We start from the raw sequence: 25,397 nt of genomic DNA, 5'->3' as shown, positions 1-25,397 counted from the left end.
GGTAGATGAAGAGCTTCATGAAAGCACATTCAGGTTTTATTTATGTCTCTGCTTATGCCTCTGGTTTCTGGGTTGCTTGTTCCAGGTTGCTATGGAACTCAGTTAAAGCTAAATATGAACAGGGTTTTCTAACATACTGGCATTTCAGTAGCTCCCTTTATTCATTCAACAATGTTTGAGTGCTTAACTGTGTGCAGGGCATATTCTAAGAAGCAAATGAAAGGGGCATTACAAGGCAGTAGCTTTCAAACTTCGGTGAACTTCGGCATCACTTGGAAGACTTGTTAAAACACGAAGTTCAGAATCCTAGATCTTGATTGGGGAGATCTGGTAGGGCCCTGAGAATGCGCGTTTCTTACAAGTTTCCAGGTAGGGCTGGGGTTGCTGGTCTGGGGACCACACTTTTGAGAACCACGGGTTTAGGGCATGGCAGGAACCAAGTCCGTCACAGGGCGCACACTCTCAGTTTGGTTGTACCAAGGACACTAACGGTGGAGATTGAGGTCGTCTTGGCAGGTCCGTAGGGGACACACCGGGAGGCACAGAAGCCCCTTAAGGTGCTGTCCGTGCCTGCCACCCGCCCAGGCCTTCGCACACTGATAAGTTAGAGATGGGGCGCGCCCTCCCCTCTCCGCTCCCAGGGGCCGTGTGGAGCCGGGCGGGTAGGAGAAGCGAACCGCGGACAGCCCGGGAGGCGCGGGGTGTCGGACGCATCTCTGCGGGACGCGCGGTGCGCGGGGCCCGCGGAGGAAGTAGCCCTCCCCCGCCGCGGCCCCGCCCGCTCTGGCGCGCGACTGGCGGCTGGCTGCCCGGGCGGTGGCAGCGCTGGCGGCGGCGGCGCGGGGCGGGGCACCGCGACCCCCGTCCCCTCCCGGGCGCGCTCGCCGCGCCCCCGCCCCCTCGTCGCAGTCGCCGCCGCCCGGCTGGCTGGGCCTCGGGGCGCGGGCAGCCGCGGCGCCGCGTTCCCGGCCGGCTCGCGAGCCATGGCCCAGGCCGGCGAGGAGGCGCTGCCCGGGCCCGAGACCGCGGTGCAGATCCGCGTCGCCATCCAGGAGGCCGAAGACGTGGAGGAGCCGGAGGACGACGAGGAGGGGGCGGAGGCGCGCGGCGCGGGGGACCCGGCCCGGTACCTGAGCCCCGGTTGGGGCAGCGCCAGCGAGGAGGAGCCGAGCCGCGGGCACAGGTAGGCGCGGCGGCGCGGCCCGGCCGAGGGGAGCCCGCCCCGGGTCCCGGCCGAGCGGGAGCGCGGGGACAACTCCGCGGGCGGAGCCGCTCGGGGCAGCCCCGGCTCGGGGCCGCTGCTCCGGGCGTCCTCCCGGGGGCAGAACCTGCTTTCGGCGGTGGCTGGTGTCGCCCGAGCTGAGCTCCCGGGGCTGGCGGCGGGGCTCTGAGGGGCCTGGACGGGGACATGCCCTGGGACCCGGGAGGAATTCCTTCCTGGGCCATCCTGGCCATCTTATTCCCCCCGGAGGAGGCTCTCCGGGCGCGCGCTCCCCCGGGACCTTCCCCAAAGCCGATCCCGGCCGGGTCCTCCGCTCCGAGACCGGCCCACCTCCCCTTGAGACGGGCCCCACCGAGCCTTCACTGCCTCCTTCCTCCTGTCCCCTTGTCAGCCCAAATGGGTGGAGGCAGCCCAGGCCCAGCTGACACTTGCTGCTGGGGCATCCGAGGAGCGATTTCGTGGTGCGGAGAGCTCTCCTGCTCTGATTTGGAATCAGCTCAAGTCTTGTTGCTTGCATCCTCGCGGGCCGGGGATTCCCATTTTCACGCAGCTTCCCCCACCTGACTTCTATGCTTGCATCATCATCTTGCTGCCTTGCTAGTTGGGTTCCTGAGTGATGGGCAGTGTGGAGCTGTTAGGGCACAGGAAGCCACCTGTCTAACCGTGCCTTTGGGCCCTGAGTCTTTCATCAGCCGGAGACCTTGGACTTGTGTCCACCAACGCCAGCACCTTTGGGGTCTGTGGTTTCCTTCCTGTGGTTGAAAGGACATAAGAGTATGGAGTATCCCTAGCCCGCAGAGTAGAGCAATGGTAGAATTCCCAGAAGTGCCCACAGGAACTTCCTATGAACCCTCTTTCTTCAGGGTTTGGGCACATGTTTTCAGTTGTCAGGGCTCTGCAGGGTCATTCCCTGGCAGGCGGATGTTTACTTCATTGGCAGAATGCTCAACTGAAGGGCGTCAGGATACTGGGATGGGAGCCCTTCCCCATCCTTGGCTGACCCTTCCCCAGTGGAAGAGGTCTGGAGGTAGGTACCCAGAGATTCAGAACAGCTCAGTGAAGACAGAGGGATCCAAGGAGGAAAGTCCAGCACCAGAGTTGAAAGCAGAAACACCAAATTATGAGCAGATGATACAGAAGCTACAGTAAATCCGTCAGCCCTCTATATACTGTAAAACCTGATTCATTCACTCACGCATTGGTTCAGCTCCATGCTGAGAATAAAAATAATTGGTCCATAGTTACTGACATCTCAATCTCCAGGGGAAGGCGGCCACCTAGACAAAAAATTTCAGAGGTTATGTAAAGGAGCTCAGAGTGCCTGATGTTTCTGATTTCATTTGCCTGTGACTGTGGCGAAGAGCTCCCCCCTATACTGGGACTAAGTTTTGGGATCGCACCATTAGCAGGCATTAAAGCCCTACTTATTTCTTGAGCCTGGAAAGAGCCCCCTGTGGAGAGTAGGAGAACATGATCCTCATTTGGGTGGGCTTCTTGCCCCCACCCCCCATACTCTCTCTCCAGAGCCACCCTTCCTTCCCAACTCCAGGGACTGGAGTCTCATGGAGCTTTCGAGTTGAAGCATTTCCTGCTGCCCACTGGCAGAGAGCTGACCCCAGAAAATCCCTGGAAGCTCTTCTGGGTAGTGGAGCTGACAGAGCCCAGTAGGCAGACATCCAGAGCAGGAGAATGCAACCGAGGACAGGATCCGTGCTGTCCCCCTGTTTGGGCCGGCCTGGCACAGCAACTGCCCCTGCCCCATGGGGCCATTTCTCAGTTTCCAGAGCCTTCAGGAGAAAGCCCAAGTTCCTGTTTGTTGAAATGTGGCACCCACCCACCTCATCCCCTTGGCCTATGGCTCCTTTCCTGGCTGTCTCAGTAATTTGTGCTCCCTCAGCACTAACCCCTCTAGATTCCAGAAAATAGGGTACAGTTTTGTGTCTGCAGTCTGCACGCCTTTACTCTCCCTCCTCCGGGTCTCTCTGATTGCCTGATCAATCTCTAGTCAGCCTTAAAACTTCACTGTGCCTACTAGGTATTTCTCCAAAGGATACAAACCTAATGATTCGAAGGGGCACGTGCACCCCAATGTTTATACCTGTAGTGTCCACTATAGCCAAACTACGGCAAGAGCCCAGATGTCTGTTGACAGAGGAACGGATAAGGAAGATGTGGTGTGTATATATGCTGTGGCATATTACTCAGCCATCAGAAAGAATGAAATTTTGGCCATTTGCAATGATGTGGATGGAACAAGAGGATATGCTCAGTGAAATCAGTCAGTCAGACAAAGACAAATACCCTATGATTCCAGTCCTAGGTGGAATTTAAGAAACAAAACCTATGAACATGGGGAAGGGAAGGAAAAGTAAAATAAGATGATAATTGAGAGGGAGACAAACCATAAGAGATGCTGAACTCTAGGAAACAAATGGAAGGTTGCTGGAGGGGAGGTGGTGGGAGATAGGGGAACTGGGTGCCGGCTGAGTGGGCACATGATGGAATGAGCACTGGATGTTCTAAGCACCTGATAAATCATTAAATTCTACCCCTGAAACTAAAACAACAAAAACACTTCACTTCTTTGTCCCCCCAAACCCCAGTCCCCACTCCAAAGCTGTTTGTTTCCCGTCCTTGGAGTTGCCATAGTGCTCTGCACGATTTACACCCAGCATTAACCTCGGCTGTAATCGTGTAGTTCTGTCTCCCTCACAAGAATGTGAGCACCATGGATTTGGGGGCCATGCTTGCCTTGCTTTCATTGTATCCCCAGCACCTGGTATAGAGTGGGTGCTCCTGAGTATTTGTTGAACGAATGCATGTCTCTGCCATTGCATCGTGCCATTGGGTTGAAGTATTTGCGTAGTTTTCACGCAACAAGATAGTGAGATCCTTGAAGCCCGTGACCTCACCTTGGTCCTCGCTCTACCACCTGTACTCAGCCCACTACTTGGCCTTACCCTGGGGTCCCAGCAACACGTGGAAATAAGAAAAATGTTCTTTAGTCTTCTCCCCACACCTCTCTCACCAAAAAGGTGACTTTCTTTTTATTCTCACCTTTTCGAAATAAAAATTTCAAACATAAAATGTGGAAGGGTAGTATTGTGAGCATTGGTATATCTACTGCCTGGATTTAACAGTTGTTAGTATTTTGCCCTATTTGTTTGATAGACTTATGGGCGGTTTTCTCTGAACCGACTGAAAATACACACAAGACTTACTGTACCCTCAGCACTTTGAGAGCTCTTACTAATGACCACTTCCTGTAAAACCATATACTATTATTGCAATTAAGAGAATTAACAATGATTCCGTAGTTTAATCCCTAAAATGATCTTATAGCCAAGTTCCATATTTGGGTCTCCCCCTGCCCCAAGCATCCCACATTGTATTTTATACATGTTTCTTTCTCCCCCTCCAACCAGAATCCAGTCCAGGTGGTGCTGTTTGCCTGTTATGTCTCTTCAGAATCTTTTAATCTAGAACATTCACACTTTTTTTTTCTTTAAATGCGTTGCTATTTTGAAAGAAGAGGCCAGATGTCTTGTTGAATGTTTCCCAGTTGGAATTGGTCTGATTTTGTTCTGATCGTCTAGTTTAACTTGCTCCTTTGTACCCTGTGTTTCCTGTCAGTCGGAAGGTAGACTAAGGGCTTGATTCAATTCGGATTCAACATTTTGGCAAGAACACCTCAGGGCAATGCCACAGACTTTTTGCTGCATCACCGCAGGTGGCTTTCACCAAAGTGGTGCTCTAATTTGACCACTTGACTAAGATGATCTCGCCATTGTGAGGGTATGTCTCTCCCCCTTACAATTAACAAGTGATATGTGGGTGTCCTGCGAATATTCTTTCACTGAGGCCTTTTACCTAATGGTTTTAGCATCCACTGGTGATCCTTGCCTGAGTCAGTTCTTCGGGAATTACAGATTGGTGATTTTCTAATTTCATTATCCTTTGTACATTGATTAGCTGGCATTCCTGTATGTAAGAGAGCTTTGCCTCATCATCTGGGTCTGAACAAGAATCCCTTCTAAGGAGGCAACATAAATGCTTAATGACCGGGGCGCCTGGGTGGCTCAGTGGGTTAAGCCGCTGCTTCAGCTCAGGTCATGGTCTCAGGGTCCTGGGATCGAGCCCCGCATCGGGCTCTCTGCTCAGCGGGGAGCCTGCTTCCCTCTCTCTCTCTCTGCTTGCCTCTCCATCTACTTGTGATTTCTCTCTGTCAAATAAATAAATAAAATCTTTAAAAAAAAAAAAAAAAAAAAAAATAAATGCTTAATGACCAGTTTTCAAAGAGAGGAGTGGGTGTAATCGTCACATCAAATAATTTAAATTAGAGCCCTCCTTTCGGCCCTCCTCGATTCATGGACTTTTGTTATTCATTTTTAAAAAATTGGTTACAATCATTATTTTTGATGTTTACAATGTCCCTGATTCAGTAGTGAAAGCCTTTCAGATTGGCTTCAGTATATAGCCTTTTAGAACATGCCCTTGAGTCTTTTGAGCACTTTCTTGCTTTGTGATGCTAGATATTCTGGGCTTACTTTGTAGTTTTCCTACCTGGGTCATGGGATCCAGCCATTTCCACAGGAATCCCTGTGGCTAGTATTTTTCAAATACTAGTGGAAAGGTATTTAGAAACCAAGACCTAGAATTAAGAGTGCTAATTTCCACTGGGGCAACATTGGTTTTAGGCCCTTTCAATAGTGCTAGGAAATACATTAAAAAAAAATAAGTTTATATTGATGATTCTAATTCATATTTGACCTTATAGGGTTTTTGTTGTACTTCTTTTGTTCTTTTGCACTGACAGTCTTGATTCTTAACAGCATTAACATATTTACTCATTTTATCTTACAATGTGTAAAAAATGACTTAAAATTATAATACTAAATGTCAGCATGAATAATAAAATCATGGAAGCATACCTTCATTTAACAAACAGAAACATCTAGGTTCCTTTCTCCCCATGATGTTTCAGGGACATTGCACAAGCTATCTTTTCTCTGTTCTGGGTGACCATAGTGAAAGGCTCCGTTTATTAATACCAGTTATTGGTATTATTGGATTATTATTGGTATTATTATTGGATGAGGAACTAAGGACTTCGCATACATAATCTCTGCTTTACACCACAAACCGTTACTTAGACCTGTAAAGACACCCACTGCTTTTGATCCTTTCCCAGGCCCTAGAAATTATGCCAGAATAGCATGTTAGAACAGCAGGTAAGATAAGAGCGTCATGATGTCTGTAATAAGTCTATAAAAACCCATGGGCCACCCAGACATAGCATGGACCTCCGCTAGTAGCATCCAAAATATAATTATTCCCATAATGCCTTTCCAAAGTTGGGCACATCTCCAACATTTATATATTTATATAAATATATTTACATATATTTATATATGTTTCCAAGTTGTCTCTCTGAAAAACCGTTATCTTTTGAATCTGTCCTTGTGTTCTTATATTGCATTATCAATTTGGTTGCCTTTAGAACCTTTTCAGATTCATTATCTTTTTCTAGAATCAAGTCAAATGGGATTATACGCAGATTGTACTGAACCTGGTGTTTTTCATAAATGGTGCTTTCTCTTTTCTGTTCAATATCCACCTGGTTGCTGTCCACCATTTTCCTGGTATTGGCAGCCAAAGTACCATAGTAGACCATGCGCAAGGATAGATGATGAGGCCACGAAATCTTTTCTGTGTTGAAAACGACAATGAGGAGCTCATTATTCAACCATTTTATTTTGGGTATTTTTATTCATACGATGACATTTGATTGACCATTCAGTTAATATCTCCAGATTATCTTGATATTTCATGAGAAAGACAATCCGGGAGATTTTATGCTATACTTCTTCTCTAGATCATTTACAAATATGATAAATATTTCAACTCTGACCCATGGAGCTCAGTCCTCCGTTTTGAAATGTTACCTCCTTATTTCTACCCTTTGTTTTCATTTCTAGCAGGTTTACAGCTATTAAAAAAAAAAACAACAACACATTAGTATCCCCAATTTACAATGATGTATTTAAAAGGAAACAATAATATAAACATAAAACTTAAATGTACATTTTTTTTTCAAAGCTCTCTTGAAAGGCCACACATGACATATTTGTCAGTAACCATACTTCCTGTCTCAGAGAATCCTGATAGGTGGGATTTGCCCTTACAGAAGCTATTCACTTTACCTTGGCGATGCTTTGTAAAGTCCTACTATGTGCGAGGCTCTGGGTTGTTGCCAGAATGAAAGAAACCAACGTGAATCCTTCCCTCCAGGGGATGAGGGTCCAGGGCATTAACTAGATATGCACATAGTAGCTATGATACAAGTACGGACAAGTGTTAGGAGAGGTTGAAGTTATTTCCTTCCAGGGAGTGTTGCATTTGAGTTGGAGCTTGGTATATGGCTAGGATTTGGACCTGAAAGACGGAGGCCAGACGTTCAAGGAGATGAAACAGCGTGCACCAAGCGATAGAGTCCAGAAACCTTGCAACACGTACAGGGACCTATTCGTCTTTCACTTGCTTTTGTTTTAGAGCAAAGGATCTGAAAGAAAATAGACAGAAATGTGTTCAGAAGCTGGTGACTGCCAGATTGGAAATGAATCTGAAAGAAGAGCTAAGGACTTTGGATTTTATTTAATAAAATAGAAAACATTAGTATTAGAATTAAAGTAGAGGAACGAACATAGCTGTTCTTCAAAATGTGTAATAAGGCACAGAGTGGAAGAGGCTTAAGCCAAAATACAACAGGAGTGGAGTGGGGGGAGGTGGGAGGAGGTGGGAAGACCGAACCCTAGAAAGATTCTGGTTAGGAAATGTGTGAAGGATGCGGGGATTAAAAGGGATGCTGCTATCTGAGAGGTGATTTAAGTTCTGCCTTTAGAACAATTGCCAGATCGTGAAAAGTAGCAACCAACATATTATTCACTTTCAAGGAGAAAAAGAAGAAATAGAATTATTTTCTAAAGGAATTGAATGAACTAACCGATGAGCTCAGGCAGCTAAGGTAGAGCTAGTACCTGCAGAGGAAATCCTCCTCCATATAAAGCCCCTATTTAGTAGTTACCTGCCTGTCTGCCTGCAAGTGAAGCCTCCCCACCCCACCCCCAGGTCTGTAGAACCACCTAGGAAGAAAAGCAATGGCAGTATACTACTGCGGAGGGAACCTACTCGACCCACCAAGGAAAAGCAACCCAGACCTACCTTCGCTTTTCAGTTGGAACACAACTCCCTACTTGTTAAGTGTAGACCCTGTACTCCCTTCCAAAGTGCACAGCAGGAAGGGTGGGGGGAAAGGCAGTAACTTCACAGTGAAGACACCAGATAACACTCCTGGGTCAACATTACAATGATTAGGTATGTTGAGAGTCCCCTTGATATGATGTGATGAGAATGTAAATTTACCTCTGTCGTCCTCTTCCTTAAAACCCAGACACACCATCTAATCAGTCATAAAAAATAGCAGATAAATCCCAAATGAAGGACGTTCTACAACATCTCTGACCAGGACTGCTCAACACAGTCAAGGTCATTAAAAATAAAGAAAACCTGAGAAACTGTTCCACCAAGAGGAGCCTGGGGAGACATGATGACTACATCTAATATAGAATCCTAAATGGGATCCTGAAAGAGAAAAAGGCCAGTAGGTAAAAAAAAAACAAAACAAACAAACAAACAAAAAAACTAAGGAAATCTGAATAATCTGGGCTTCAGTTAATAGTCTGGAAATCTGGACTTTAGCTAATAATAATGTATTGATAACAATTCATTAAATGTACCATACTAATGCAAAATATGAAATACAGAAGTCTGATGTAGGATATATGGGAACTCTGTACTACTTTCACAATTTTTCTGTAAGTCTGAAATTATTCTAAAGTAAGTTTGTTTAAAAATTTTTTAATAAAGAAAAAGATGAATTCTCAGTTACATGAAGAAAACCAATTACATGAAATTAGGTGGAAAACTGATCCCAGAGGATATAGAGGTGATGCTGTTGGAAACAAAGATATGTATTTATGTATACTTATATGTCTATACACACACACACTCTGGTTAGTATCCGAGAGAGAATTTACTATATTGCATCCACAAAACAAGAATAGAATGTTTTTTAAAAGAAATATTCTGGGGATGCCTGGGTGGCTCGGTTAAGCAGCTGCCTTCGGCTCAGGTCATGATCTCAGCGTCCTGGGATCGAGTCCCACATCGGGCTCCTTGCCCCGCAGGGAGCCTGCCTCTCCCTCTGACTCTGCTTACCACTCTGCCTGTGCTTTCTCTCTTTCTCTCTGACAAATAAATAAATAAAATCTTAAAAAAAAAAAAAAAGAAATATTCTGAAGACATAAAAGAGTTCTTACAGAGTACATAATTCTGAAATTGAGCAACTCATCAACAAAGATGAGAAGATAATGTCAAGAAATCTCTTGCCATGTACATCAAAGACAAGGGCAAAGACAGACAATATGAAAGAGAGGATAGGAGACAGATCAATCCAAGTGGTCAGTCAACTAATAAGACCCTAAGAAAGAAATGTAATCTTAGCAAATGACTTAGCCCTGCACAGAGTGATGTTTGTAGTCATAAAAGTTGAAGACAGTAGGGACACGTGGGTGGCTCAGTCGGTTAAGTGTCTGCCTTCAACTCAGGTCATGATCCCAGGGTCCTGGGATCCAGCCCCACATCGGGCTCCCTGTTCAGCAGGGAGCCTGCTTCTCCCTCTCCTGCTGCTCTCCCTACTTGTGCGCTCTCGCTCTTTCTCTCTCTCTGACAAATAGATAAATAAAAAATCTTTAAAAAAAAATAAGATTAAAAAAAAAATAAAAGACAATGGATTGGCTTTCAACTTTCAGTATCTAAAAACAAAACATGGACTATTAGTTACAGAATAGAATGTAAGCATAATGAACCATGACAAAATAAAATGAAGGTACATCTGATAGAATTTGAAAGATTAGAAGTGGAAGGAAGGGGAAGAAGGTAGGGTTATAACACGCACATCAAGGTAGGGAGGAAGCGAGACATATCATCTAATATTGATGGAATAAGAGAGAATTTTAACTGTATTATTTTAAAAACAATTAGAAGGCTAATAAAAATAACATAAAATACTAAAAAATTAGAAGAAGAGGCTTTGGGAGATGAGTGACCCAAGTCCTCACCTTATATAATAGGAAATGAATAGAGAACGTTGAAAATTGGTAAGTGAGAAATAGAATCATGAACATTTTTATAGAACCACAGGCAACTCTCCTAAGAATGAAAGGATTGAATAGAGGTTGTCTCTAGGGAGGAGAGGTAGAACGGGGAATCATTGCTTTTTTTTTTTTTTTTTTTTTTAAGATTTTATTTGCTTATTTGACAGAGAGAGACACAGTGAGAGAGGGAACACAAGCAGAGAGGGAGTGGGAGAGGGAGAAGCAAGCTTTCTGCCGAGCAGGGAGCCAGAAGCAGGGCTTGATCCCAGGACCCTGGGATCATGACCTGAACTGAAGCCAGATGCTTAACAACTGAGCCACTCGGGTGCCCCTCATTGCTTTCTTTTTAAGTTAAGTGCTATTTTGTTTTATTTTTTTGCTCCGTGTATGTATTATTTTAATGTTTAAGATTCATTTTTGATGAACTATTAATAGTGTCCAAGGGAGAAGTAATGAGGACAGTTGGAATGGAAAAGAGAACAGATGGGAGACACTGCAGAATAAAATCAGCACTTGATAATTGGCTCGGTGTGGGGGCAAAAGAGAGGGCTAAAAGACGCATCTGGGGTTTTGAGTCTAAATGCAAAGAAGAGTGAATAGGGAAAGTAGTTACTGGGGCAGTTTGAGAGGAAAGATACATAGTCTTTACAGGACAGTTACCAACAGTTACCAACGTTCATATTTAAGGGATATAAACTTCTTTGATGTTCGTAAAGGATACAGGGTCTTTTTCATTCAAAGGCTGTTGCAGGAACCAGGAGACAAGGCAGAGTGCTTCCAGATATGCAAAAGGGCCTTGCCTATCTTCCAAGATCCCCCTTTGGAGATGCACAGTTGCTGCTGACAGCACCCATGCAGAGAGAGGGTCCTAGGGGACAGGAAGCTCACCCCTACACTTATATAGGGGATTATTTCACCTCCCCAGGACTGCCCACCTGCTCTGGAATCTGGCTACCTGCCTGTCTGCTCACTGGGTGCAAAGAACTGGTGCAGAGTTGTGCGCCCCACCCCACTCCCCCTCCCCCTGCCCCCAACACAGTGTGGATTGCTTACTGCAAGACTATGAAAAGAAGAGGCGTTTCCCAGATGGAATGTCCCTCAGCAGACCTAGGCTTCTTCAGTACTCCCCAGCTCTGCAGAAGGTGATGTTCAGTTCTGGGCATACTGGATTTGGAGTGCTAGGACTTTCTAAGCAAGCATCGGGCAGGCACTTAGGAATTTAGGATGGGGGCCCAGGAGGAAGAGGAGGGTGGAGGGGTGGGAGGAGGCAAATCTGACTTGGATGAGCTATCCAGGGGCCAAAGTGGGAGGCCACCCGGGGACAAAGAATCAAGGATAGATCTTTGGAGAAATGGGAGCAGAGTGAGTAGACTAGAAGGACAGTTAAATGGGGGAGAAAAATCAGAAAAGAGCAAGGCCTAGCGGGAGGAGTACTGAGAAGGAAGTGGTCCATTGCCCCATCCTGCAGCGGGGACCAGATGGCCAAGGTGGAGCAAAGGCCCCTGGATACGGCCAATGGAGGCTTTGGCAGAGGCCCAGACATACAGAACGAGTTTGCGGGGAGGGAGGGTATGCACAAGGGAGCTCTAGGCAAATCTGGTTGCTTTTCTCAGTCAAGTTGGAGATAAAGTCATCTGCAGGGAGGAAGGGCTTCCCATGGCAGACCTTGGGAAGAACGGGACACTCTGGAATGGGCACTGGAGAAATTGAGAAGTTACATCCCCATCCTTCTACTGTGTTTCGTTTGTGCATTCACTTCTTCCAACAGCGACAACGACTTTAGTTGGGGAGTAAGATTTACTAGGCTGTGGGTCCCTTTGACGGTCTGGTCGCCTCTGCGATACTTAGTACTAGTCGTACTAAGTTAGACATATTTTGCCAATACCTGAGTCCACTCAAAACTCTTCACTGGTCATTATCCCACACCTAACTGCAGCTCCTCCTGTTTATTCTCATCCTTGTCAGTGGGGCTTAGACCTCCCCATGCATTTGAGGTTAGTTTATCTGATGTATCCAACCTGTCCATTTTAACTACTAGTTAGGGGATAAGCTTTCTCTAATAAAGAGAAAATCTGTGTTGTCCATCTTGATTCTCCTTTTTCATTCCATTGAATCATTCCATTGATTTATTCCACTTTTCCTTTGTTTTAAGGACCGCTTTTCTTTCTTTCTTTTTTAAGATTTTATTTATTTATTTGACAGAGAGAGAGATCCCAAGTAGCAGAGGGGCAGGCAGGGCTGAGCAGAGAGCCCAATGGGCTCTATCCCAGGACTCTGGGATCATGACCTGAGTCGAAGGCAGAGGCTTAACCCACTGAGCCACCCAGCTGCCCCAAAGGACCACTTTTCTCAATGCAGTATTACTGTATAGTATTTGTTTGTAAATAACAGAAGACCCAGCCATTAAGTAAATTAACCAAATGGATTTTATCTTTCTCATGTAATCAGAAATCTGCAGGTACGTAGGTAGAGGAATTGGTTCAGCAACTAAATAATACCAGAGCCAATAATATCAATAAATCAGACCAACCTAATTCTCCTGGCCTTTTTCTTATGGTGGTAAAATAGCGGCTACAGCTCCAACCATCACATCCACACTCAAAACATAAAAAGGGAAGAGGAGGGCCAAAAGATTTTCACTTGTGTTTTATTGGCCATGCCATGACAAATAGCTATTACCTGTAACCGAGGCTGAGAAAGTATATATTTAGGTTGGTTTTTTGCTTTGTTTTTGTTGTTGTTTTGTTGTTTTTATAGCCTCCATAATAAAGGGAGGCAAGTGACAAAGAGTTTGCTATTAGATGTTGGGTGAATCTGACTAATGGCTATCACAGCTATCTTCTAGAAACTTCTAAAATATTCAGTTTGTCTAATGTTTAAGTTGCTTTTGACCTGTTTTATCTTATAGGCTACCTCCATATATTTCCTTGGTTTGCCACCTCATTTTTAAAAGACTTTTGAAAAAACATACTTTTAAAGTTAGTCTCTCATACCATTTTTTCCCCCCAATCGGTATACATTTGTCTTGGGACATTGGTGTGGTATTTCAAAAACATTTCCAGACTGTCTGTAGGCAAATAACTAAACTCTTCATTTTAAAATCAACCAACGCCTACTTTTATGCTAAAATTATAATTTCTGTATTTGAAAAATCGGGAGACAGATTTATTTAGTATTTTCTCTCCTGCCAAAATATTCCATTTTTATTCTCATCTTGACTCCTCCACAGTTGGGTTTTTTTGTTGTTGTTTGTTTGTTTTTTGGTGGGGGGTTGGTTAAGAGTCAGTGAAAATTTTGCTGGAGTTGAAGGACCTACATGTACGTACCTTTTCCAGCTTTAAACTATCTCAGTAATAGTTGACTTTTACATTCTGAGCCCCCTTACACCTTTTTCGATTATTTTATTTAAGGGCTTAATGCCAGTCCAAGGGAAATGTTAACTGCTTGCTTCTTTTTATTTTTTTTAAAGATTATTTATTTATTTATTAGAGAGGGAGAGAGAAGAGCAAGAGAGAGAGCACGAGTGGAGGTGAGGGGCTGAGGGAGAGAAAGAGGGAGAAGCAGACTCCCTGTGGGAGCCCGATGCGGGGCTCGATCCCAGGACCCTGAGATCATGACCTGAGCCGAAGGCAGAAGCCCAACTGAATGAGCCACCCTCTGGGGAGCCAGGCAGGTTTTCCCAACAGAGTAGAAGTGCCCAGAATGCTTCAGATGGACTAGGTGTCTGCATCCATCTTCGGAAATACTCTCTCTACTCAGCACATGTTCATGGAGACTCTGGGTCTGATCGTCGTGTTATAAGCTGCCATGTAGGAAAGCAGTAATGTTTTCTTCTGAAAGTAATTTTTAGCCAACCCTTTTTCTTGAATAAGATATTTTTGATATTGTATAATACTTAATTCAATTTGGTCATTAAATATGCCAGAGAGAACTTACCTTCAAGAGATTCTAATTAGTAGTGTCAACTCTGACGCAGATCTTCACAGAGTCCCTGAATGTTTATGATTTTGAAGTTTTTGTCATTCCTTGGTGAAATATTTGCCTTCCTAAAGAAGCTTCGCTCAGAAATTCTTTGGCTTGTTCTCATATCCTAATATTCTCAGGGAGAGGGGGAGGCAGTCTGTTCAGCCGGAGCGGCTGGTGGGTATGGGTTTCATTTAGAAGGCCCTGCTGAGTGGGATATTTTCCAGATTCTGGGGCAGAGTCCCAACAAAATGTGGAAAGTATTATGTGTGCTGGCTTTGGAGACAGAAAATTTGAGTTTTAGTCAATCCTAGATCTGTGGGATAAACGCACCTACCTGCCACCTCCCGGGTTCCAAGGGCATGCCAGGCACCTGGGTGGGCATTTCTATGCATTAGTTCATTTAATCTTCTGACCACCCTGTCAGGAGAGTGACTCTCATCATTCCAATATACAGATGACAGGACTGAGGTATAGCAGGGCAGCTCCTCCCCTGAGCTGACTCAGTTACTAAATGGTAGCGGCAGGATTCGAACCTACGTGGGCTACCTCTGGGATTGGGACTCTTAATTACTCTGCTAAATTATCTTCTAGAAATCAGGGTGGGGTGAGGGAGGGAAGAATAAGAAGGGAATGTGGGAAGCATCCTCTCTGTGGCACAGCAGCACACGAATGTTAGTAGAAGGTGTTGTTACTTGAATGACCCTCTGCCCATGTTAAAAACAGAAGCTTGATTTCTTTGCCCACTGGGCAAAAGCCAGCCCCGTGGGGCCAGGTGATCATGACCTCTGAGGAGCCCACTTCACATGTGTTCCAGTGCCGTTTCCTAGGGCGGCAGAAACAAACTATCACGAACTGGCTGGCTTAGAACCCCAGAACTGATTGCCTCATGGTTCCGGAGACCACAAGTCAGACATCAAGGTGTCTGAAGAGCTCTCCCTTCCCAGGGTCTGGGAACGGGTGGGTCCCGGCCACTCCCCTGGCTTCTGGTGGTTTGCTGGCAATTCTTGATGTTCCTGGGTTCTGCTGCCTCACCCTGATCTCTGCCTTCACCTTCACATGGCATTCTCCCGGTGTGCTTGTGCCTCCAGATTTCCCTGTTTATAAGACACCAGCCACACTGGACTAGGGACCCCCCCACCCCACCCTGGTGTGACCTTGTCTTTTACTGATTACATCTGCAAAGCCCTATTGCCAGGAAGGTCACATTCTGACATACAGGGCTTTGGAATGTCAACGTACGAAATTTGGGGTAAAGGGGTGTGGAGGACAACAACTCAGCTTGTAACCCCCGGCGTCTCCTTCTGGTCCCAGTGGCGCCACGACGAGTGGGGGCGAGAACGAGCGTGAGGACGGCGAGCAGGAGTGGAAGCCCCCGGACCAGGAGTTAATCAGGAAGCTGGTGGACCAGATCGAATTCTACTTTTCTGATGAAAACTTAGAGAAGGATGCCTTCCTGCTCAAGCATGTGCGGAGGAACAAGCTGGGGTATGTGAGCGTCAAGCTTCTCACATCCTTCAAAAAGGTAAGGCTTCCTTCTCACGAGCTGACTCGAGGATTTCGGGGGGTGGGGGTTGCAGTTGTAAATATTTTTTGATAGCTGGTGATTAGCGATCCCCCCCACCGCTCCCCCGCTGTGGGGCCTGAAATAGAGAAAAGTGATCCAGAATGGGTTTAGGATCGCTACAAAGACCATCTTCCCACAGTATCGAAAGAGGCCCGGGTGCTGGGACAGATGTCTGCGGGTGGCGTTTAGGAAATAATAGTGCTTGTTCTGAGCAAAGTTCAGGCACTCTTGCCAGGCGAGTGGGTGGCCAAGAGAACGCTGTGCCAGGACATAAGGACTCAGTCGCCTTTACAGACACCTCCTGGCCTTGCAACTGTGCAATACACAGGCTCTTCCCTTGCCCAGTTGAATAAATAAGAAGAAGGAGGAGCACCTTGGACTTAGAGGGATGACCGCCTTCCAGACTCCGGCAGCCATTGCCGTGTAAGACCAACCTCTCATCAGTGTGGCGACGTGGGGCGCCCGATTGTAACCATGTAGGCAGCAGACCCTGCAGCTGGCCTATTGTGTGAATTTCCTCCGTCTCAGAGCGTGGACAGACGAGCTGGAGTAAGAACTCCATGTCTCCTGTGGGGGACGTGTATTTACTAGAATGGAAAAGCACGGCATGGCCTGTTGCATAACGGGATATGTAACAGCTGGGTCCCGGCCAGGCTGCCTGTGCGTTCTGCCAGAGAGCCCTGGAGGAGAGCTTTCTCCCTGGGGCTGTTCCCTGCCTCACCTGCTGCTATGGTCTGTCCTCTCCTCGTGGGCTCTGTCCTTTTATCCAGTCACCAAACCTATCCATCCTGCACCCTGACTGCTGCGGTGGGCACAGGATAGATGGCACAAAGGTGGTATTTCCCCTGCCCTTGCAAAGTCCAGTGAAGGGAAGAGCTCAGTGCAGGGCTGAACGATGACCTCGGGCAGTGAAAGCGCAAAGTCGTGTTCATCAGAGCCAGTTACCCTGCCTGGATGATGGAGAAGTCTTTCTAGAAGTAGTGACATTGAAATAGGATCTTGGAAGACGAGTAGGAGTTTTCAGGGTACAGGAGAAGGGAAGGGGCTCTTCATGTTCTGCATCTACCGGGAGCTAGCATCTGATCCTATAGGTTAAGGGTTAGTCCCACAGGACCGCCCCAGTTCAGGAGCCAGTGGCCAACAGGAGGCCCCCAGGTCACCCACAGCTCCTGTCCAACGTGGCTAAAAGTCACAGGTTCCCATCACTTCCTCCCCCTTGGATTTGATTGTTTGCCGAAAGAGATCACAGAACTCAGGGAAACCCTTGCTTAGGTTGGCCAGTTTAATAAAGGCTGTGATAAAGGATATAGACCAACAGCCAGCTGAAGAGATCTGCAGAACGAGGCCCTGGTGCGGGAGCTCCTGTCCCTTCAGAGTTGGGGTGTGTCGCCCTCCCTGTACGTGGATACAGTCATCAATCTGGAAATGCTCTGAAGCCTGTGGTATTGGGATTTTTATGGAGGCTTCCTCATGGAGGCACAATCAAACATTAACTCAGTTTCCTGCCCCTCTCCCTTCCCTGAAAATTCCAAGCTTCTAACCATGGCTTGGTCTTTCTGGTGACAGGCCCTCAACCAGGAGCCACCAGGCAGCCGGCCCAGAATTGCCTCATTAGAATAAAAGCTTCTCCTAGTGCTGTTGTCCTGGAGGAACTGCCAGGGTTCCAGCAGCTCCGTGCAGGGAAGGGGGACACAGAACAGTGGATATATTTGTTAGAGAGGGACTGTTCCATCATTCTCCGTGAGGCCTCAAGTTGGGTTTGATTCCAAGCTGAAACCGTCGACACCAGTTTCAGGAGCTGCTGTGTTGAAATACGAAAGATCTTTCAGAAGATCTTTTGTGTCAAATGCAGAAATGCAGAAATGCTGCTTCAGAGAAGTATTTGAATGTTAAAATCCCTGAGTCCTATCAAAATAGTACATCGCAATATCACACGTGTCCAGGGAACGGTGAGTACACCCTCACATGGAAGTGTTTGTGGGGGACCCCAAAACAAAGAAGCCAGTGGGCATCCCTTTATTTCTTCCCTAGGGGCCCTAAGAGTCAGCCTGACTTTTTTTTTCTGTTGAAGCTGCCGCTATGGCACTACACACAGACTCCCCAACACCTCCAAAATGACAACTAAGGCCCTTTCCATTCTTAAGGCTTTCCCACTGATCATAATAGGAGACACATATGACAAACAGTGAAATGGCAGTTTCTGAGAATCTTAGGAAGTTCTTCCAGTTAATTGCACTAGGAGAGCACCTCCGGGCTCCTTGTCTGAGATGGTGCCCAAGGACGCTCGGGCTTAACCGGCATTTCCCAGCGGACTCTGCTCCTGGCTCTGGAGGGGTGCTGGTTCTTGCCAGTGCCCGCATTCCTCTCCCTTGCATGTGGCCTTCCATGAGCTTCTCTAGCCCTTGGAGTAAGGCAGCACCAGCCTGCCCCTGAGCACTCCTTGTTCAGGCTTCAGGCTTTGGCACTCACTTTGTCTTTCCTCTCCGGAATGCTCCCTTCCTCACTGGTATCTTTGGTCAGCATCTTTCTCTCCCCTTGCTGGATCCCTGATGGACTCCATTCACCTGTAGTCTGACCCTTTGCGTGGACCTTCGCTGACCCTCTGTCCTTGGTGTGTATCACGGAGATCAACCCATTGGTCCTGGGTGTAGGCAACTTGTGGTTCCCACCCCAAGACCAGGGCTAGAGCGGACAGTACCCCCTCTGCCTCTGCCGAGAGATCTGCAAGGGGTTTCCCCCTCCGCCCCGCCCCGCCCTGGGCTGCCCAGTGTTAGCCAGCCTTCGATCTTGAGTTCTGGGAAGCTTCTGTTGGGTCTCAGGGGTCCTCTGCACAGCGCCTGCGTTGACCTGGCCTCAGAGGACTCAGAGTGATCGTGCTGTTCCTGGCTCAGGTTACCTACCCCACCCACCTCCACTGTTTCCTTGGAATGGGATGACTCATTCCCCCAGCGTTCCCTCCAGCGGAAGTGGGCCTCTTGAAAATTACTGTTTTACAATATAAACATAGCCTTCATATAGTGCAGTTTCCACCCGGGCAGGAGGACGGAGGGAGGGACTGTTGCATCGTTCTCCATGAGGCCCTACTTGGATTTTATTCCAGGTCAGAACGGCCCACATCACTTTCAGGAGATTTTGCAGTGGAACATGAAAGATCTTTTAGAACTTTCTGTGTATCAAATGCGTAAACAGAGAAACACGACTTCAGAGACATGTTCGGATGTTTAAAATCTCTGAATCCTGTCTAAATGGTGGCACGTAATCTTTGAAGTAATGATAGTACATGATACTTACTGAGCACTTGCTGTGAGCTAGACACTGTTCTGAGTTTTGTATGTGGGTGTATCATGTATGTCTGCATGTAGATACGTATCTGTTGATTTAGTCATTTGATCCTCGTGACAGCCTGTGAGGGGGACACGATTAGCGTCTCCGTTTGACAGATGTGGTTGTTGAGACCCTGAGACCCTGGGAAATGTCAAGTCTTACTGCCAGCCGGAGTTGGGCCTTGGACTTGGGTGTCTAACAGCCTTGTCGCAGGGCCTCAACCACTTAATGTGTATGCACTGGACTGTCTCCATCCCCACAGAAAGTTCTCTCGGACGGCACTGCTCTAAACCATTGCCTGGCTTGACGTCATGAAAGGGTGTGCATTCGCACCCTAGATGTTTGAATGCCCGAGCCCACCAGCTAGGATGCTGGCCACCAGCGTTCCAGGGGGTGAGGAAAGGAGGGAGAGAGATGACAGAGCCCAGGAGGTGGGCGAGGACAGGTGGGTACCATTCCAGATGTGCTTTGTCTTCTTCAGGTGAAACACCTGACCCGGGACTGGAGAACCACGGCGCACGCCTTGAAGTACTCGGTGAGCCTGGAGCTGAATGAGGACCAGCGGAAGGTGAGGCGGACCACCCCCGTACCCCTCTTCCCCAACGAGAACCTCCCGAGCAAGATGCTCCTGGTCTACGATCTCCACCTGTCCCCCAAGCCGTGGGCCCCGGCCGCCCCGCCAAAGAATGGGAGGGTGCAGGAGAAGGTCATGGAGCACCTGCTCAAGCTCTTCGGGACCTTCGGGGTCATCTCGTCGGTGCGGATCCTCAAACCTGGGAGGGAGCTGCCCCCCGATATCCGGAGGATCAGCAGCCGGTACAGCCAGGTGGGGACCCAGGAGTGTGCCATTGTGGAGTTTGAGGAGGTGGACGCGGCCATCAAAGCCCATGAGTTCATGAGCACAGAGTCCCAGGGCAGGGAGAACATGAAGGCCGTCCTGATTGGCATGAAGCCACCCAAAAAGAAACCTCTCAAAGACAAGAACCAGGACGAGGAGCCCGCCGCGAGCAGCCACCCGAACAGGTCCCTGAACAAGAGAGTGGAGGAGCTGCAGTACATGGGGGACGAGTCTTCCGCCAACAGCTCCTCCGACCCCGAGAGCAACCCCACGTCGCCCATGGCCGGCCGGCGGCACGCGGCCGCCAACAAGCTCAGCCCTTCCGGCCACCAGAATCTCTTTCTGAGCCCGAACGCCTCACCGTGCTCGAGTCCCTGGAGCAGCCCCTTGGCTCAACGCAAAGGCGTTTCCAGAAAATCCCCGCTGGCCGAGGAGGGGCGGCTGAACTGCGGCGCCAGCCCCGAGATCTTCCGCAAGTGCATGGACTACTCCTCTGACAGCAGCGTCACTCCCTCGGGCAGCCCCTGGGTCCGGAGGCGCCGCCTGGCTGAGATGGGGACCCCAGAGAGGAGCCCCGGCGTGAGCCCTCTGCTGTCCCGGAAGATGCAGACGGCAGACGGGTTACCCGTGGGGGTGCTGAGACTGCCCAGGGGCCCTGACAACACCCGGGGATTCCATGGTGGACACGAGAGAGGCAGGGCCTGTGTATAAATACCTTCTATTTTTCGTATCGGCTCCCTCAAAATACCTGGCATGGCATAGAATGCAATTAGGTCCCCATTGGAAGATTTTGTATACATGTAGACCTCTTAATTTATACATTTGTAATGTATATAAGTTGTCTGGTATGCTGTGGGTTTAAGAACATCTTCTAGTTCAAAACAACCAGCATGACCATTATTTTGCTGATGCCCAATGTGTCTGAATGTCACGGCCCTGCAGGGCTGCGGGACGGAGGCTCCCCGGGGCCAGTCGGGCCGCCGGTCTCTTCTTCACGGCAGAGTTCTTCCCCGCAGCAACCGAGCTGTGCTCGGCAGGCCACACAGGGCCTTCCAGAGAGCCCATGGGAGTTCTTTTCTGTAATGGCCATTCGTTCAGCCAGTAGCATGGTATCTCACAGGACCAAATGTGTGTTTCCTGTCAAGTAAATAAATAATAAAACACTGACTGGGAGTGCTAGCTCTTCAAGTCACAGGTGGGGCCTGATGAAGGTCTGTGCCGTCTCATAAGGCTGTGGGTGTTAAGTCAGGAGGCCCTGAGGAGCCCAACAGAGACGCATGTCTTGAATGTAGCCAGGGCAACCCTGGGGCTCTCCTTGTGGGGCTCCAGCAGCCCAAGAGGTCAGCACAGTTGGAATCCTACCTGGGCCAGGGTGGCTTAGTAGAGACCAAGCTGTCCGGATGTGGTCCCCCGACTGCTTCCTTTTCATTGGTTAATGTCCCTTGTCCCGGGAAGCTGCCCGGTATAGCGGAAAGAGCAGTGGCTTATGTGCTCCTGCTGGCTCGTGCACCTGCTGTCTGGGGGGTTTTAGACCAGTCCTGTTGAGTGAAATTCGTGAACCATTATTGAACGTTGCTTAGAGGCCACAGACATGCTTGGAGTTTTCCAGACATTATCTCATGTAAGTTCCCCCAGAACCGCCCGAAAAAGGTCCAGATATTCTCTCCATTGTACAACGGAAGAAACCAGCGGGTTAACTCACTTGTCCGGGCCTGACGGCTAGATGAGGAGGGCTGGCTTGAACCTGGCAGTCCGGCTCCAGAGCCCAGACTCCCAAGCAGCAGATGGGACGCAGCCTCTCTGAACCTCACCATCCACATTCAAAAAAGAAACAACCACAGAAGGTGCTAATATTTATTCGGCACCTCCTATGTGCTAGGCATTTTGCTAGACACATTCGTCCATTTGTTCTGCCAGTATCTCTGTGAGAAGCTACAGCGGCGTTACACGTGAAGCTGCTGGGGCAGGGTAATACTACAGGCTGTCGTGAAAATGGGAAAAAAGAGAGTGTGTTTAATTACACAGTTCTATAAAAATCGGCGGGTGATTATTATCTGGTTAGTAAGACAGTGTGTCCCTTAAGTCCTGGGATTCCTGTTAACTGGTAAGCGCCTCCGGGAATTATTTGGATTTGCTGTTTCCATCACCATCCACTGTAGATGGCCCAAAGGCCTGCATCTGGACCCCACTCACCCCGGGGGCTGTGCCCCAGCCCAGCTCCAGGCCTCTCCCCATGCCCGCTCCTCACTGGGCCCCACTCACCTTCTCCCCGTTCCTTCCCACAGCCTCCCCGCCGTGTGTGCCCGTCGGCCCTGGGGCCATCTGGGCCCCACCACCTCTTGGCCTGGCTACCTTCACGCTGTTCCGGCCCTTGACCCTCCAGCACACCAGCTGCAACTCTATTTTTAGATTCATGCCTGTGGATCATAATTGCTTTTTGTAAAAAGGCTGCACCCTCATCTTTTTCTGAGAATACAGAAGAACTTGGCCTTCTATCTGCGGTATTACCCGGTGTGGCCTTTGGAAAGAACCCTGAATTGGGGGCCGACAGATCTGGGTTGTAGGCCTGACTTTTCCAGTAAATAACACTTTGACCTTGAGCTAGTCACTTCTCTCTCGGATTCGCAGATTCCCATCCAACCAGTGGATGGCATTAAACCGCTCCTTATCTAAGGCCTTTCGTGATGGATGCATGAAACAGTACTTTGTAGGTGTTAGTCATTACCCTGCTCTCTGGTCATCCCCAAGGACAAACCTTTCTTCCATCGCTCTGGTTCTTAAGCCCGGCCTCACATTAGAACCACCTAGAGAGTTTTCAGAACTGCCTGTGTTTCCACACTGAGAGAGTCTGATGTCACTGGTCCTGGGGTGAGGCCTGGGGATGAGTAGTTTTTGAAACTCCTTGGGTGAGTCTAATGGGCAAACAGCCTTGAGAAGCTCTGGTCTGTTTGAATGATGCGGGGCCATGGGGTAAACTGAGGAAGGCTTAGAGACATCCAACCTCTCCTCCTTTTTCAAGCTTGAGCTCGCTGTCTTCGGCAGAACCTTACAGGCACACTTCACCCCTCCCCGCTCACAGTGGTCCTGAGTCCCTGAGCACCTGCTGATGAACCTGACCTCTCTAAGTCTCTGGCCAAACCTTCAGCCAGGGCCCGGGCTTCCTGTTTGTTAGCACAGCAGGCCTCTCTTGAACAGCTTGACTAGAAAACCCAGCCAACAGTATTTTTACAGATGTTTGGTTATTTTTAATGAGAACCAGCTCCTTCTCCACACTGTAACCCAAAGCCTGCTGGATATCTCTCACTGATGGTGCAGGTGAACATCCAAACACTACACACGTCCCAACACCATCCTACCATCGCCAACCCCGTCCCGCACTGAGTTGCCCTCTCAGCCAGTGACGTCACCATCTTTCATGTCCCCCAGACTGGGGAAGAGGCTGGGTGGTCGATATGAAGCATGCAGGTTCTGGAGTTCAACAGCCTGGGTTCAAATCCGAGTGACTCTCTGCAAATGACCTAGCCTCTCTGAATATCAATTTCTTCTCCCATAAAAGGTGGATGATAATCATTCCTACCTCATATGACTTGTCCAAATTATTGAGTTAATCCCTGTAAAATGCTTAGTAACTTGCACATGGTAAACACTGGGAGAATGTGAGGCTGTGGTATTTATAGCTTCTCCACGTCCTACCACACACATTCAATCAGCAGCTCGGAGCTGTTAGTTGGAGCCCTGGAATGTTTCCTACGAGCTCCCTGTGTTCCCAGATGCTTATTTACATTCATCTGCCCTCCTCTCGAGGTCTCCCTGTCTCCAGTCAGCCTCTTTAACCTATCCCAGAATGCCACCAAACCCATCTTTCTTTCTTTCCTTTTTTTTTTTAAATCCATCTTTCTTTCTTTTTAAAGATTTTATTTATTTGACAGACAGAGAGCACAAGTAGGCAGAAAGGCAGGCAGAGAGAGAGAGAGGAGGAAGCAGGTTCCCCGCCAATCAGAGAGCCTGGTACAGGGCTCAATCCTGGGACCACGACCCGAGCCGAAGGCAGAGGCCTTAACCCACTGAGCCACCCAGGCACCCCCAAACCCATCTTTCTTTCTTTCTTTTTTTTTTTTAAAAGATTTTATTTATTTATATGGCAGACAGAGATCACTGCCTGATGTGGGGCTCCATCCCAGGACCTTGGGATTATGACCTGGGCTGAAGGCAGAGGCTTTAACTCACTGAGCCACCCAGGCGCCCCCCAAACCCATCTTTCTTAACTAGAGTTCTGTTTGCATGACTTCCCTACTTAAAAAAAAAAAAAAAATGCTGGCTGCCTCTTTCCAAACACAGAGTAAGGGCCAGACTGCCTCACGCCCCGCCACCGTGCTGTGCATCTTGGGGGTGAGGCTCTCGGAACATTAGCTCGGTAGACCCACCAGCTGTGGGGCTGTAAGAAAATCTCAGAGCGGGCCGGCCAGCTTCACATCCGGAGAGATGACCCTGCCTGTGTCTGGGTCTGAGGGACTATTGCGTCACTCCAGAGTGTGGCCGGGTTGAAAAAGGCTCTGTTTGGTTCCAGCCACACGGGACTGAAACAGACAAAAAAGTTCTCTCTGAAGACACATTGGTCATTGATTATTTTTAAAGACTTTCCTTAAAATGGACAAGCTTTTTCCAGTAGTTTTCAGCTGCATGTTCTCCTCCTTGCGAGCTGTAAACAGAATGAAAAAGCTTCCGAGAAAGAAACTAGTAACAGGGCTGACCCAGGGAATGTCAACTCCTTATTCCCAACCCTGACCGCAACCCTGATGTGTGCTCATTCCCTTAATGGAAAAGGAACAGCCTGAGTACTTGGTCCTCACAAAGCAGCCCAAAGGATGAGGGTCCTTTTGGTGGGTCTGTCCTTCGGGATGCTGCCGCGCCTTGCTCTGGGGGCTGGAATAAATGTGGTGGTGTGGCACGTGCCTGGAGTGTGTATCCAGCCCCTGGGCGAAGTAAGATGCTTTCACTCGGAGCAATTTCTGCTTGAGCAGCTGTTTGCACAACACCCCTGATTTGGAATCAGCAATGGGCTGAGCGGAAGCAAGCAAGATGTGTGTCTTGTGACTGTACGCAAACATCCCATTAAATTCCACAAACATTCCATACTATGGGCAAAAGAAGCAGTGAGCCAACGTGCTTGAAGCAAAAGATGACTCCCAAGTGATCCTGGCTCTTGTCGGTTACTGGAATGTGCCATAGGTTCCAACCTGCCTTCTCAGCACTGCGCTTGTAGTTAAT

General features: G+C 48.3%; 1 protein-coding gene across 1 annotated transcript; it reads left to right on the top strand.

The window, feature by feature from the left end:
• The first annotated feature begins 879 nt into the window (after positions 1–879).
• Positions 880–21,296, top strand: LARP6 (La ribonucleoprotein 6, translational regulator). Its single transcript, XM_059180545.1, has 3 exons — positions 880–1,183; positions 15,715–15,925; positions 19,773–21,296. Exons 1-3 carry the CDS (start codon positions 984–986, stop codon positions 20,838–20,840), a joined length of 1,479 nt encoding a protein of 492 aa, XP_059036528.1. The 5' UTR covers positions 880–983; the 3' UTR covers positions 20,841–21,296.
• The last annotated feature ends 4,101 nt before the right edge of the window (positions 21,297–25,397 follow it).

The sequence above is a fragment of the Mustela lutreola genome, chromosome 7 (assembly GCF_030435805.1).
Source record: "Mustela lutreola isolate mMusLut2 chromosome 7, mMusLut2.pri, whole genome shotgun sequence".
Taxonomy (NCBI): Eukaryota; Metazoa; Chordata; class Mammalia; order Carnivora; family Mustelidae; genus Mustela; species Mustela lutreola.
The sequence above is the reverse complement of the archived record's forward strand: the minus strand, read 5'-3'. Positions and strand labels throughout refer to the sequence as shown.